The sequence below is a fragment of the Babylonia areolata genome, chromosome 31 (assembly GCF_041734735.1).
Source record: "Babylonia areolata isolate BAREFJ2019XMU chromosome 31, ASM4173473v1, whole genome shotgun sequence".
NCBI lineage: Eukaryota > Metazoa > Mollusca > Gastropoda > Neogastropoda > Buccinidae > Babylonia > Babylonia areolata.
In genome coordinates, this window is record NC_134906.1 from 16,844,280 (window position 1) to 16,860,716 (window position 16,437).

The 16,437-nt window shown below is 45.5% G+C and overlaps 1 protein-coding gene across 1 annotated transcript in view; it reads left to right on the forward strand.

Moving 5' to 3' along the window:
- The first annotated feature begins 1,981 nt into the window (after positions 1-1,981).
- LOC143276103 (glycosaminoglycan xylosylkinase-like) overlaps positions 1,982-16,437 on the forward strand; it is a 107,374-nt gene continuing 92,918 nt past the window's right edge. Inside the window, exons 1-2 of the mRNA XM_076580497.1 lie at positions 1,982-2,077; positions 3,439-3,859. Coding sequence (XP_076436612.1) covers positions 2,027-2,077; positions 3,439-3,859 — 472 coding nt within the window. The 5' untranslated portion in view covers positions 1,982-2,026. The remainder of the gene's footprint in view (positions 2,078-3,438; positions 3,860-16,437) is intronic.

Below are 16,437 nucleotides of genomic sequence, written 5' to 3' on the forward strand. Positions count from 1 at the left end.
AAGGGCTCAGCACAACCTCTCTTGTGAAGTGGATGTAAAATGAAATGTTGATTATGAAGGATCGATTTGTAAACTTGATTTAAGTCGCTCCTAATCAAGGTTCGTAAACGAGTTCATGGCTGAAAATTGCTTATTGCGTTGAATCAGCTTAACGTAGGCAAATGCTGATAATACAGATTTAAAGAAGGGTTCATGACAATTCTATCAATATCATATTCAGGGTTTCTAATCCGATAAAAGAGATAATTAATCTAACAGTGGTTGACAAACACATTTGAAACTGGGCGAGTGCAGTGACCTGACATCTCTACAGCCCCACAGTGTGTCACGTGCAGTGACCTGACATCTCTACAGCACTACACTGTGTCACGTGTCACGTGCAGTGACCTGACACCTCTACAGCACTACACTGTGTCACGTGTCACGTGCAGTGACCTGACATCTCTACAGCACTACACTGTGTCACGTGTCACGTGCAGTGACCTGACATCTCTACAGCCCCACAGTGTGTCACGTGCAGTGACCTGACATCTCTACAGCCCCACAGTGTGTCACGTGCAGTGGCTTGACACCTCTACAGCCCCACAGTGCGTCACGTGCAGTGACCTGACATCTCTACAGCCCCACAGTGCGTCACGTGCAGTGACCTGACATCTCTACAGCACTACACTGTGTCACGTGTCACGTGCAGTGACCTGACATCTCTACAGCACTACACTGTGTCACGTGTCACGTGCAGTGACCTGACATCTCTACAGCCCCACAGTGTGTCACGTGCAGTGGCTTGACACCTCTACAGCCCCACAGTGTGTCACGTGCAGTGACCTGACACCTCTACAGCACTACACTGTGTCACGTGTCACGTGCAGTGACCTGACATCTCTACAGCCCCACAGTGTGTCACGTGCAGTGACCTGACACCTCTACAGCTCCACAGTGTGTCACGTGCAGTGACCTGACATCTCTACAGCCCCACAGTGCCGTCACGTGTCACGTGCAGTGACCTGACACCTCTACAGCACTACACTGTGTCACGTGTCACGTGCAGTGACCTGACATCTCTACAGCCCCACAGTGTGTCACGTGCAGTGACCTGACACCTCTACAGCTCCACAGTGTGTCACGTGCAGTGACCTGACATCTCTACAGCACTACAGTGTGTCACGTGCAGTGACCTGACACCTCTACAGCCCCACAGTGTGTCACGTGCAGTGACCTGACATCTCTACAGCCCCACAGTGCCGTCACGTGTCACGTGCAGTGACCTGACATCTCTACAGCCCCACAGTGTGTCACGTGCAGTGACCTGACACCTCTACAGCTCCACAGTGTGTCACGTGCAGTGACCTGACACCTCTACAGCCCCACAGTGTGTCACGTGCAGTGACCTGACATCTCTACAGCCCCACAGTGTGTCACGTGCAGTGACCTGACATCTCTACAGCCCCACAGTGTGTCACGTGCAGTGACCTGACATCTCTACAGCTCCACAGTGTGTCACGTGCAGTGACCTGACACCTCTACAGCCCTACACTGTGTCGTCACGTGCAGTGACCTGACATCTCTACAGCCCCACAGTGTGTCACGTGCAGTGACCTGACACCTCTACAGCTCCACAGTGTGTCACGTGCAGTGACCTGACATCTCTACAGCTCCACAGTGTGTCACGTGCAGTGACCTGACATCTCTACAGCTCCACAGTGTGTCACGTGCAGTGACCTGACACCTCTACAGCCCCACAGTGTGTCACGTGCAGTGACCTGACATCTCTACAGCCCCACAGTGCCGTCACGTGTCACGTGCAGTGACCTGACATCTCTACAGCCCCACAGTGTGTCACGTGCAGTGACCTGACATATCTACAGCCCCACAGTGCCGTCACGTGTCACGTGCAGTGACCTGACATCTCTACAGCCCCACAGTGTGTCACGTGTCACGTGCAGTGACCTGACATCTCTACAGCCCCACAGTGTGTCACGTGTCACGTGCAGTGACCTGACATCTCTACAGCCCCCAGTCAAACACCATGGCTATGATCAGCACCTCAAGGCAAAACCTCAGCGACGAAGAACACAATGTAAGTCTCTCAGATTTCTCCTTTCCCTCTCAAGGAAATGATGAAAGACATTGTGGGTTGTGGGAGTGGGTTAAGGATGTCTGAGTGTATTCTTCGATTTAACGTCTATTCACAGTGTGTGATTTTTTTTTTTTTTACCAAACACACACACACACACACACACACACCGTCACCGTCACCGTCACCGTCACCGATCCCTCAGATTCCGAATCCTTTGGGGCGCCTTTGAAGCTTTGTCAACCACCTTTCTCCAGTCCTCGCGTCTCTCGGCCGCTCTCAGGGTGTCTCTCAGCTCCATGCCTGTCCACTCTCGAATGTTGTCCTTCCATCTCTTCCTTTGTCTGCCTCTTCTTCTTCCTCCCCTCACTGTGCCTTGTAAGATTGTTTTAGCAAGACCAGAGGAGCGTGTGACATGACCAAACCACTTCAGTTTTCGTTGTCTGGCGAGTGTTTCAAACACACACACACACACACACACACACACACACACACACACACACACACACACATAAAGGAGCAAACCCTATTAAATGTAAGTAACAAACTTGCAAGAAAACATTTAAGCAAATTTCCCAGTGGACTTTGAAGCAAACTGTCATATATTCTCACCAATAACAAGACATTGTCACCAACTTCAAACGATATTTTCGTGTAATATCAATTACAGTGAAAAGACGTTAAACCAAAGAACGAACGAACGAAACGATATTTCCAGAAAGCTATGCAGGGCCTATGAAAGGCTTTAAAGCCTCAAGATTCTAAATGTAGGCTATATCTGTTCTTGAGAGTTTTCACCCACACAAGTGTGTGACGTATTTATAACAATATAAGTACTTCTTTTTTTTTTAAACGTGTAATTCAGATATGTAAACTAATAACTTACTTTGATTTAGTATGTAGAAAGGATACAAACTGAACCGACATTCTGAAGACCACACTTTTGAAGCACTTTCTTGTTGTATAAAGAAACTCCTCTTGTTATCCTTTGTTCTTAGTCCATGATTCTTTTTCCTAAAATCTGATAGAGGTAGTAGACAGTTCAATACTATACCTCCTTTCTATTGATTTGCATCTTTTTGGCAGCTTTGCCAGCCCTTTCCTTTGATAGAATCCCTAGATGTGAAGACAACGAACAAAATGTCTATTCCTCTTTAAAAAAAAAAAAAAAAAGTGGTGTATGATCAGATTTATTTTTAAGATTAGATTCTTTCTACTGTTCAGTGGAACGGTTTATTTTGATTTCATAATGAGATGTTGGAAAACGGAAAAAGGCAGATCAAGTCGACAGTTCAAAGCCATAAGAATTGCAGTAAGTTTAGCAGCAAGACTGGGTGATTTTGGCAGCACAGTATGATTTCCAGGTGGGTACACCCTCTCGCCGTGGTCTGCGGACTGCCTTCACTTCCTCGCATGTGTCCCTCACGCGCTGCCACCTGTTCCTCTTCACTGTTCTCCTCCTCTCTCTCGGCTTCCTCCTCCTCCTCGTCCAGCCGTCCCGAAGCCTGACGTTCTTCCCGCTGGGAGGACCAGCGTCCTATCAGAGCCACAGTAACCCCTCTGTCGACCACTCTGCGGCCACCTGGGGCCTGGACACCTCCACAGACCCGGGGCTGGAGGGTGGGGGAGGAAGGCCCACTGAAGGGCTGGTCAAGCAGCTGGTCAAGAAGTACCGGGTGGATTTTAACGCCTTGCTGGCGGGAGGGGTGAAGAGGAGTGCCTGGCAGGTGGCGGCGGACTGGGTGAAGGAGAGAGAGGTGCTGCCCTCACGTGCCCCTGAACTGGGTGAGTGCTGGTGGGGGAGAGGGTGTGCTGGGCTATGACAGTGTGTGGTGATGGTGTGACAGTGTGTGGTGATGGTGTGATAGTGTGTGGTGATGATGTGATAGTGGGTGGTGATGATGTGATAGTGGGTGGTGATGGTGTGATAGTGTGTGGTGGTGGTGTGATAGTGTGTGGTGGTGGTGTGATAGTGTGCGGTGATGGTGTGATAGTGTGTGGTGATGGTGTGATAGTGTGCGGTGATGGTGTGATAGTGTGTGGTGATGGTGTGATAGTGTGATAGTGTGCGGTGATGGTGTGATAGTGTGATGATGGTGTGATAGTGTGTGGTGATGGTATGATAGTGTGCGGTGATGGTGTGATAGTGTGTGGTGATGGTGTGATAGTGTGGTGATGGTGTGACTGTGTGTGGTGATGGTGTGATAGTGAGTGGTGATGGTGTGATAGTGTGTGGTGATGGTGTGACAGTGTGGTGATGGTGTGACTGTGTGTGGTGATGGTGTGACTGTGTGTGGTGATGGTGTGATAGTGTGTGGTGATGGTGTGATAGTGTGTGGTGATAGTGTGACTATGTGTGGTGATGGTGTGATAGTGTGTGGTGATGGTGTGATAGTGTGTGGTGATGGTGTGATAGTGTGTGGTGATAGTGTGACTGTGTGTGGTGATGGTGTGATAGTGTGTGGTGATGGTGTGATAGTGTGTGGTGATAGTGTGACCGTGTGTGGTGATGATGTGACTGTGTGTGGTGATGGTGTGATAGTGTGTGGTGATAGTGTGACTATGTGTGGTGATGGTGTGATAGTGCGTGGTGATGGTGTGATAGTGTGTGGTGATAGTGTGATAGTGTGTGGTGATGGTGTGACAGTGTGTGGTGATGGTGTCACAGTGTGTGGTGATAGTGTGACTGTGGGCGGTGATGGTGTGAATGTGTGTAGTGATGGTGTGACAGTGTGTGGTGATGGTGTGATAGTGTGTAGTGGTGGTGTGACAGTGTGTGGTGATGGCGTGATAGTGTGTGGTGATAGTGTGACTGTGTGTGGTGATGGTGTGACTGTGTGTGGTGATGGTGTGAATGTGTGTGGTGATGGTGTGAAAGCGTGTGGTGATGGTGTGATAGTGTGACAGTGTGTGGTGATGGTGTGATAGTGTGTGGTGATGGTGTCTTAGTTTGACAGTGTGTGGTGATGGTGTGGTAGTGTGCTGATGGTGTGATAGTGTATGGTGATGGTGTGATAGTGTGTGGCGATGGTGTGATAGTGTGACAGTGAGTGGTGATGATGTGCTAGTGTGTGGTGATGGTGTGATAGTGAAACAGTGTGTGGTGAGGGTGTGATAGTGTGTGGTGATGGTGTGATAGTGTGTGGTGAGGGTGTCTTAGTGTGACAGTGTGTGGTGAGGGTGTCATAATGTGACTGTGTGGTGATGGTGTGACAGTGTGTGGTGATAGTGTGTGGTGATGGTGTGACAGTGTGTGGTGATGGTGTGACAGTGTGTGGTGATGGTGTGACAGTGTGTGGTGATGGTGACATAGTGTGTGGTGATGGTGTCATAGTGTGACAGTGTGTGGTGATAGTGTGACAGTGTATGGTGTGACAGTGTGTGGTGATGGTGTCACAGTGTGACAGTGTGTGGTGATGGTGTCATAGTGTGACAGTGTGTGGTGATAGTGTGACAGTGTATGGTGTGACAGTGTGTGGTGATGGTGTCATAGTGTGTGGTGATGATGTCATAGTGTGACAGTGTGTGGTGATGGTGTGACAGTGTGTGGTGATGTTGTGATAGTGTGACACTGTGTGGTGATCGTGTGACAGTTTGTGGTGATGGTGTGATAGTATGTTGTCATGGCGTGCTAGTGTGTGGAGATGACGTGATAGTGTGTGGTGATGGTGTGATAGTGTTTGGTGATAGTGTCATAGTGTGATAGCGTGTGGTGATGGTGTGACAGTGTATGGTGATAGTGTGATAGTGTTTGGTGATAGTGTCGTAGTGTGATAGCGTGTGGTGACGGTGTGACAGTGTGTGGTGATGGTGTCATAGTGTTTGGTGATAGTGTCATAGTGTGATAGTATGGTGATGATGTGATAGTGTGGTGATGGTGTGATAGTGTGTGGTGATGGTGTGATAGTGTGTGGTGATGGTGTGAGAGTGTGGTGATGATGTGATAGTGTGGTGATGGTGTGATAGTGTGTGGTGATGGTGTGATAGTGTGGTGATGGTGTGATAGTGTGTGGTGATAGTGTCATAGTGTGATAGTGTGGTGATGGTGTGATAGTGTGTGGTGATGGTGTCATAGTGTTTGATGATAGTGTGATAGTGTGGTGATGGTGTGATAGTGTGTGGTTGATGGTGTGATAGTGTGGTGGTGGTGTGATAATGTGGTAATGGTGTGATAGTGTGGTGAGGGTGTGATAGTGTGGTGATGGTGGGATTGGGTGGTGATGGTGTGACAATATGTTGATGGTGTGATAGTGTGTGGTGATGGCGTGGTAGTGTGGTGATGGTGTGATAGTGTGTGGTGATAGTGTCATAGTGTGATAGTGTGGTGATGGTGTGATAGTGTGGTGATGGTGTCATAGCGTTTGGTGATAGTGTGGTGATGGTGTAATAGTGTGTGGTGATTGTGTGATAGTGTGGTGATGGTGTGATAGTGTGTGGTGATGGTGTGATAGTGTGTGGTGATGGTGATGGTGTGATAGTGTGTGGTGATGGTGTGATAGTGTGGTGATGGTGGGATTGGGTGGTGATGGTGTGACAGTGTGGTGATGGTGTGACAGTGTGGTGATGGTGTGATAGTGTGTGGTGATGGTGTGACAGTGTGGTGATGGTGTGACAGTGTGGTGATGGTGTGACAGTGTGGTGATGGTGTGACAGTGTGGTGATGGTGTGATAGTGTGTGGTGATGGTGTGACAGTGTGGTGATGGTGGGATTGGGTGGTGATGGTGTGACAGTGTGGTGTGTGTGTGTGTGTGTGTGTGTGTGTGTGTGTGTGTGTGTGTGTGTGTGTCTGTCTGTCTGTCTGTCTGTCTGTCTGTCTGTTTTGTCTAAAGATGTTAGTTCTATTCTTTCAATCTTTTATAGTATATCTCTTCATGTGTTAGATTATTTGGTTATGCGTTTTGTTTGTTGTTTTAATATGCGGGTCAAGGGTGAGTGATAACGGAACGTCATGACTGACATGTCCGACAAAGTTGTGTATGACTGTGACGTCCACTGGATACTGAGGGTCTGTTCTATAGGACTGTGATATGCACTGTGGCTATTCTATGCACATGAAATACCCATGTGATCGAAACGTCCACGGAGACCGTTGTATGGTATTATAATGTGCGCGGGGTCAGTTCTATAATTCAGATGTCCAACAAGTAGGGGACAAAGTACTGTACTACACCAGCGAAAGATATCTTTAAAAAGCAACCCATGTTTTTCAGAGATGTCACTTGTCCAACAATTACCCCGGGGAACGCTTTTAAGTAGGGGACAAAGTACTGTACTACACCAGCGAAAGAAATCTCAACCCATGTTTTTTTTCTTCTTTCCGGGGTGGTTCGATAATGCCTCGCAACAGTGACAACGTCGTCCATGAAATCCTTCTGCACATGAAAAGGTTCGAAATAGCCTACAGCAATGATGACATAATCCATGAATCGACATAAACGACAGGAATATGACAGATCTCGCTAATCATTTCTCCAGCCCTCCTTCAGCCCCCAAAGCCTTGTTAGTACAAAAAAACGCCATTTGATGACATTTACTGAATTCCCGCTTAGGCACACACACACACACACACACACACACACACACACACAGAGGCAGAAAGGCCAAACAACTTACACAAAGAAAGAAAGAAAGAAGACAAAAAAGAAACAAAGAACGAAAGGAAGAAAATAAGAAAGAAAGCATAAAGAAACAGAGAAAATATGAAAAATATGAGTGAGAGACAAAGAGAGAGACAGAGACAGAATTGGGGGCGGGGGGAGAGCATGTACACATGCACGTGCAAACGCCGGTGCGCATGCGCATACATACCTTAGTTTCCCACAGACATATTTTTACAGCCATTGAAAGGCATCCTTAACGTGAACAAAAATGACCTGCCCAGTATGGAGGTCACTTTCCTTCTTGCACATTGTGTTCATTACCACTAGCAGCGTCAGTTAAAACAGGTTCAAGGCACGGTGGGGAACTCCATGTCCCTTTATCTGTGTACAAGAGGACCACCGTCTACTTGTACAAGCATCGTGGGACAAAGTCAGGGAATTTTACCATGAAAACGTTCAAATAAGTTCACCCCCACTGACTTCCTATCGCTTAGAAATGTGATCATTTCAGTTCATTATTGACTGGACCGTCTTAGAAGGAAATGTTCCGCTCCTTTAGTTTCTGTCTGCATGCTTGTATGTCTGTCTGCCCGTTTGTCTGCCCGTCCTGCTTGTCAGCGTCAGTGTTTGTCCAGCCCCACGGCCAGCCTCCCCAGACCCCATCAGTCAAGTCAGCCAGTCCCTCGCGGCGCGCAGATAAGGGCACCACTGTTCTCTCTCTCCGGATACCACAATATCATTAGTGCTCTCTCCATCGCTCTCAGTTCAGTCTAACACAGCGTTCAAAACACCCAAACCAAACCCATGACCATGCACTGCATACATATGACACACACACACACACACACACACACACACACACGCACACACACACACACTAACATTTCCTCGACCTGCCAACACACACTACCTAACCACCTCAGCCCAACCACCCCTCACCACCCACACTGTCAGTTCCAGCACAACACAACTTGTCAACACAGACAAAGGGAGTCATTGATGAGGAAAATGCGGGTCCCTGAGGAATCGATAGGCTACGATCGATCGATCACGCAACGATCTGCAAATCACCATCTCTCGGTCTTTGATCTGTCTCTATCTCTGCCTTTCGAAGCAAGTTTGATTGGCACGATCATATTCAGACTCGTGATCGTTTTTTTGTTGTTGTTTGTTTGTTGTTGTTGTTGTTTTGCAATATAAAATGTTTAAAACTTGTAATAATGTAGAACCTTATATTTTGATTAAAATCAACTGGTATGTTAGAAGCCCATTTTCTAAATTCACGTTTGGTTGATAGGATAAGTATTCAAAAATGAAAGGAAAAGAAGAAGTGCTCGTCCCTTTTTTGAGGATTTTGTGGTAATGTGTTTAAATACTACAAAATACACAAGATACAGAAGCAAAGTAAACATTTTTGTGACGGAAAAGTGGATTCTGAATCTGAAGATTTTCCCCCAATTTATCATGATTGTTGATAACTATTCGTGGTTTCAAAGTGATGTCAATACATTTGTGCGCAAAAAAGTCCAGTTCTTCCACCATTGAATGACATTCGAAAAGAAAAAAAAACAAAATACAAGTGGATATAGCATGCTGAAAACAGATTATACCTGTAGAAGAAAATAAAACAGGTTATATGTTCATGATAACAATCACAACGCTTGTAAACGTTATAATTATAATTATAATTATTATTATTATTATTATTATTATTATCATTATTATAAGCATTACGCCTAACCTTGAAAATAAGCCCTAGGCGTTTACAAATAGAACACACACACACACACACACACACACACACACACACACACACACATACATATATATATATATATATATATATGTATAGCATTCGCATTCTTATTCGCATTCTCTCTCTGTCTCTGTCTCTCTCTGCATGAGTTTGTGTGGGAGTGTGTCTGTCTCTGTCTCTCTCTGCATGAGTTTGTGTGGGAGTGTATCTGTCTCTGTCTCTCTCTGCATGAGTTTGTGTGGGAGTGTGTCTGTCTCTGTCTCTCTCTGCATGAGTTTGTGTGGGAGTGTGTCTGCATTGTGTGTTCTATGGTGGAAAGCAGGACAGATATCAGCACACATCATGGGAAACGAAACGTCGTCATGAGTCACACTGTGTCAGACATGTCAACATCCCCAGTACTGTGTCAGGACAGGAAACGTCGTCTGTTACAGTATTGTCACGATAGGAAACGTCACATTTGTCACAGTAACAACCCAACACTCTGTCAGGATATGAAGCGTCATGTCTGTCACAGTAACAACCCAACACTCTGTCACGATAGGAAACGTCACATCTGTCACAGTAACAACCCAACACTCTGTCACGATAGGAAACGTCACATCTGTCACAGTAACAACCCAACACTCTGTCAGGATATGAAGCGTCATGTCTGTCACAGTAACAGCCCAACACTCTGTCAGGATAGGAAACGTCACATCTGTCACAGTAACAACCCAAAACTCTGTCACGATAGGAAACGTCACATCTGTCACAGTAACAACCCAACACTCTGTCAGGATAGGAAACGTCACATCTGTCACAGTAACAACCCAACACTCTGTCACGATAGGAAACGTCACATCTGTCACAGTAACAACCCAACACTCTGTCAGGATAGGAAACGTCACATCTGTCACAGTAACAACCCAACACTCTGTCAGGACAGGAAACGTCACATCTGTCACAGTAACAACCCAACACTCTGTCACGATAGGAAACGTCACATCTGTCATAGTAACAACCCAACACTCTGTCAAGACAGGAAACGTCACATCTGTCACAGTAACAACCCAACACTCTGTCAGGATAGGAAACGTCACATCTGTCACAGTAACAGCCCAACACTCTGTCACGATAGGAAGCGTCATGTCTGTCACAGTAACAACCCAACACTCTGTCACGATAGGAAGCGTCATGTCTGTCACAGTAACAACCCAACACTCTGTCAGGATAGGAAACGTCACATCTGTCACAGTAACAACCCAACACTCTGTCAGGATAGGAAACGTCACATCTGTCACAGTAACAACCCAACACTCTGTCAGGACAGGAAACGTCACATCTGTCACAGTAACAACCCAACACTCTGTCACGATAGGAAACGTCACATCTGTCACAGTAACAACCCAACACTCTGTCAAGACAGGAAACGTCACATCTGTCACAGTAACAACCCAACACTCTGTCAGGATAGGAAACGTCACATCTGTCACAGTAACAGCCCAACACTCTGTCACGATAGGAAGCGTCATGTCTGTCACAGTAACAACCCAACACTCTGTCACGATAGGAAACGTCATGTCTGTCACAGTAACAACCCAACACTCTGTCAGGATAGGAAACGTCACATCTGTCACAGTAACAACCCAACACTCTGTCAGGATATGAAGCGTCATGTCTGTCACAGTAACAACCCAACACTCTGTCACGATAGGAAACGTCATGTCTGTCACAGTAACAACCCAACACTCTGTCAGGATAGGAAACGTCATGTCTGTCACAGTAACAACCCAACACTCTGTCACGATAGGAAACGTCATGTCTGTCACAGTAACAACCCAACACTCTGTCACGATAGGAAACGTCATGTCTGTCACAGTAACAACCCAACACTCTGTCACGATAGGAAACGTCATGTCTGTCACAGTAACAACCCAACACTCTGTCACGATAGGAAACGTCATGTCTGTCACAGTAACAACCCAACACTCTGTCACGATAGGAAACGTCATGTCTGTCACAGTAACAACCCAACACACTGTCAGGATATGTATAAAAAGGCAGAAACGTTAGAACTGACTCATTCGTCTTCCGCCTGACTATATAAGAAACCATCTAATTGTAATAATCATTGTGTGTCAGCACGGACCTCCCTGATAAACCATTCCTTCCTTACTTCTATCTATATGCCCAAACGTACGATACACATGTCCCTCATCTTCGTCTTCTTTTCCTCATTTTCAAATCAAACCATGTCACACGCTCAGTTAGAAACAGTGTTGTGTATACCGTAAAACCAGTCTGTTTCTTTGTTGACAGTTAAAAACATTGTTTCGCTCTTCCATTTCGCAAGAGAGAAACGTGTCTAATATCACTCTTAGTGAAGACATTAAATCGATGGACACACACACACACACACACACACACACACACACACACCGATCTATTACAAAGTCAGTGTAAGGAGAATGAACATCAATGATATGACACTTCCCAAGAGAGGCCTCCGCTGGGCCAACCCAGGGGCCACGTGACCTAATCACTCACGGCGGACTGGCCAATCAGATAAAAGCTCTGACAAAACAAAAGGCCCCGGACACTGAGTGAGTCAGCATCACTTTCACTGGACTGTCCTCAATCTGTGACCAGGAGAGTGGCCTCATACACACACACGCACGCACGCGCGCAAACACACACTAACTAACTTTAAAAAAAACTAATCAACTAACTATGAAAAACTTCCCCTGTTCGATCAGTAAACTATGCAAGGGTTATATACAGAAGAACCCAATAAGCTATCTAACTGTATGTCAGAAAATGGGTTGACTCTGCAGCCAGAAAAATCTTGCATGGATCTGTTGAATCCTGTTTGTAACTCATTACCCACTTCTACAATGGAATGGTCAGTGACTGAATGTAAACAAGTCTTCAAATTCCTAGCTGTATACTTCACGTCAAGATTGACAAGGAATTTACTTTTTAATACCCCTTGAAAAAAAAAACACTGACCCCCTAGGCCCCTCCCCCACCGCCACCACCACCACCACCATCCCCTCTTTCTTTCTGTCCGTATTGTTGTTGTTTGTTATTGTGGTATTCTGTATCGAATTGTTCTGTCAGCACTTATGTCCAGACACTTGTCACCGATAGCGGAATAATTTCGCCCATGCATTATTCAGCTGGCAGCCAGCGAACGGCAGAACGTCACCACAAGTCACCGAGTTACACTATAAACATGACATATAAACATGACAGCCAACGTCCCTATACTCGTGCCCGCTGTGTGGCGCTGGATACGTGCCAAAGGTTCTTTGATAAAGAATTTATTGCTAATCATAATATTGCATTGGTGGACTAAAAAATCAATATAACCAACGGATATATGACATGACAAGACGCATTCTTTTTTCACGAGGTTACTAGAAGAGCAAAGTGCATGCTTTTTTGTTGTTGCTTTTTTCTTCTTTTTTTTAACGTCTAGTCGTCGCCATTGACAGGGAATGCTGACCGTAATAGAACAATGAACTCTGTCAAAATAGTTTCACAATGTCTTAGTTAAAAGAAAATGACCTTCTGTTTACCCTTTGTTACCTTCTTTTATTTATTGTTGATATTTTTACGTTAGCCCTGCCTTTATTGTCCTTTGTCCTGTGGTGATACATGTCTATAAAAAAAAATCATTTCGAGCGTATTACATTGCCTATTTAGAAAATGAAAAAGTGGAGTATAAACACTCATATGAAGATACTCCTGTTTATTCATACCAAGAAAATTGTCCTTAGTTTGCCCTTTTCTTTCGTGCGTTCATTTGTTTTTATTGTTGTTATTTTGTTTCTTGTTTCCTTTTTTTTCTTCTTTGTCTATCATACACTGTCCCACTCAGTTCATCACGATGAAGGAAAGAGGAAAGAGTAACAAGGAAAAAGAAAAATGGAAAATACCAGTGTTGCCATCGACGATTGTGGTGATTGTCATGAATCATGGTCCTTTATTTCACAGCGTCCTTCAAAATCAATGATATTTTCATAAACAAAGTGCATATGTAGAACAGTGACAAAAATGTGTGCAGAATATGCACTGTGTATGCCCTATGTTCTCCTGTGTTTGTCCTTTGTCTGGTTACACCTCTTTTTCCTGTTATGCATCAAGTTAATGTGACGTATTGTATCCGTACTGGTTAGTAATATCACATTTTGTGCACTGTAAAGAAAAAAAGGAACGAATAAGATTATTGTAAACATGAAAAAAGAACATACACAGCATGCACACCCCAAGTAAGGCTGCCTACATGGCGGGGAAAGAATAAAAAACAAACGGTCATACACGGAAAAACCTACATATTTGTATGAGTGTGTGTGTGTGTGTGTGTGTGTGTGTGTGTGTGTGTGTGTGTGTGTGTGTGTGTGTGTGTGTGACTGAAAACTGACTGAACGACACAGGAAACGAATGATGAGCGCCCAAAGGCTCTACCGAGGTAGGCAGCCTGTTGTGCAAATGACTCCATGTTTGTAAAGCGCTTAGCTTGGTCTGCAACCAAGGATATGCGCTATATGAGTATCCATATCATTATATCATTAATTAAAAAGAACACATGCATCGCGACAAGCAGAGAGAGAGAGAGAGCTGGGAACGTTACTGTGAACTCACCGTGGCTGGGAGTCCCTGGAGTCAATCCTGAGGACCTCCGGGAGGTCAGACTCTTCCAGTAGCCGCGTGGTGCAGTTGGGCAGTGTCTGCACACTGGGGGCTGTCAGCAGGTCCATCTCCCGGGGCTGGAAGCTCTTCTGCCTGCCCTCCATCTTTCTGACATCCACAGTAAGTTCCGCCACGATGATTGACTCCACTGTTTCTCTGGAGGCTTTCCGTGTTTGCTCTATTGAAGCTGTTTGAAAGCAACGGATACCGGCCACAACACATCAACTGGGGAATCAATGATGACTTCCGGACTAAACATTTAAATACCATACAAAAAGTTCTCTTTTAAAGATTCGTTGGAGAACGGACGAAATCTTTGCAGATTCTTCCTCTTTAAAATAGGAATCATTCTTCGAGGAATCAATCGCTGTTTGATTTTCTAAGAACCTGGTCGTGCTCTCTGAAGGTTGTCCGTGAACACAGAAAGGGAAGGAAATCTCTGAAGAAACATGATAACCATTTAGAATGCGGTCTTTGTTATGTTGTTTATCCGTACGCACTTGACGTTCTGAGTGGTCTCTACACGATTAAACGCAGTTCACCAGTCTGTCGGAAAACAAACACACACAAGCTACCAGGTGCCCTGAAGCAAGTCTTCAAGAAATCTGCTTCACCGACTATGATGTCAATGAAACAATCAGCATCAATCTGGTTAATTTCTGGGCAATCTGCCATATTCTTTCTTTTTTCTCATTTGTACTCAGCAACCATATTTGGGTTTGTCAGCATGTTATATGTACAGTCTGGAATGACTACACACTAGACGAGTTCCCAGGTCAGCAGTACGTCACAGCCTGCATGGAGCAGGTCTCTATCGTCCAGTCAACATTGACGTGCACAGAACAGGTCTCTATCGTTCAGTCAACATTGACGTGCACAGAACAGGTCTCTATCGTTCAGTCAACATTGACGTGCACAAAACAGGTCTCTATCGTTCAGTCAACATTGACGTGCACAGAACAGGTCTCTAATAATATCACTTCAAGTGGAAAGACGTTAAACTGAACAGGTCTCTATCGTTCAGTCAACATTGACGTGCACAGAACAGGTCTCTATCGTTCAGTCAACATTGACGTGCACAGAACAGGTCTCTGTAGTTCAGTCAACATTGACGTGCACAGAACAGGTCTCTGTCGTTCAGTCAACACTGACGTGCACGAAACAGGCCTCTATCGTTCAGTCAACACTGACGTGCACAGAACAGATCTCTGTAGTTCAGTCAACATTGACGTACACAGAACAGATCTCTATAGTTCAGTCAACATTGACGTGCACAAAACAGGTCTCTATCGTTCAGTCAACATTGACGTGCACAGAACAGGTCTCTATCGTTCAGTCAACATTGACGTGCACAGAACAGGTCTCTGTAGTTCAGTCAACATTGACGTGCACAAAACAGGTCTCTATCGTTCAGTCAACATTGACGTGCACAGAACAGGTCTCTGTAGTTCAGTCAACATTGACGTGCACAGAACAGGTCTCTGTAGTTCAGTCAACATTGACGTGCACAGAACAGGTCTCTATCGTTCAGTCAACATTGACGTGCACAGAACAGGTCTCTATCGTTCAGTCAACATTGACGTGCACAAAACAGGTCTCTATCGTTCAGTCAACATTGACGTGCACAGAACAGGTCTCTATCGTTCAGTCAACACTGACGTGCACAGAACAGGTCTTTATCGCTCAGTCAACATTGATGTGCACAGAACAGGTTTCTATCGTTCAGTCAACATTGACGTGCACAAAACAGGTCTCTGTCGTTCAGTCAACATTGACGTGCACAGTGCAGGGTGCAGACAGAAAGAAACTGTGCGACAGCAGGAGATGCGTTTGCATAAATGACACAGGCAGTCAAACTGATGAAGAGGATGAAAAGGAACTGAGAACAACAGCAGCAGTAAACACCTGTCATAAAGCACTCACTGTGCTCCTCTGTGAACTGTGACGGCGCTCACGCTGATAGTGCAGAAAATGTCATGGAAAACCTGACCACCACAGAAGAACGCACATTGTCACTGACAACGTGTATCATAAACTTTGGCTCAGCAGTATCGGCAGATGGAGTGAAGCTGAAGACGTGCTGATAGCGTGACCAGGATGATGTCAAAGTTCATAGTGTCATTCACGTGGAGTCCACCAACATTCGTTCCAGTCCCACGGTGTCTATGTCATATCAGTGGCAGAGCAACTCGCTGCCACTCAGTCACCATCTGCAGGAAAAACAAAACGATCTGTTGAGTGTATAATACGACTGTTGTTCATATGTAGTGTGTGTAATATAACTGATGTTGATGTGTAGAGTGTGTAATATGACTGCTGTTGGTGTGCA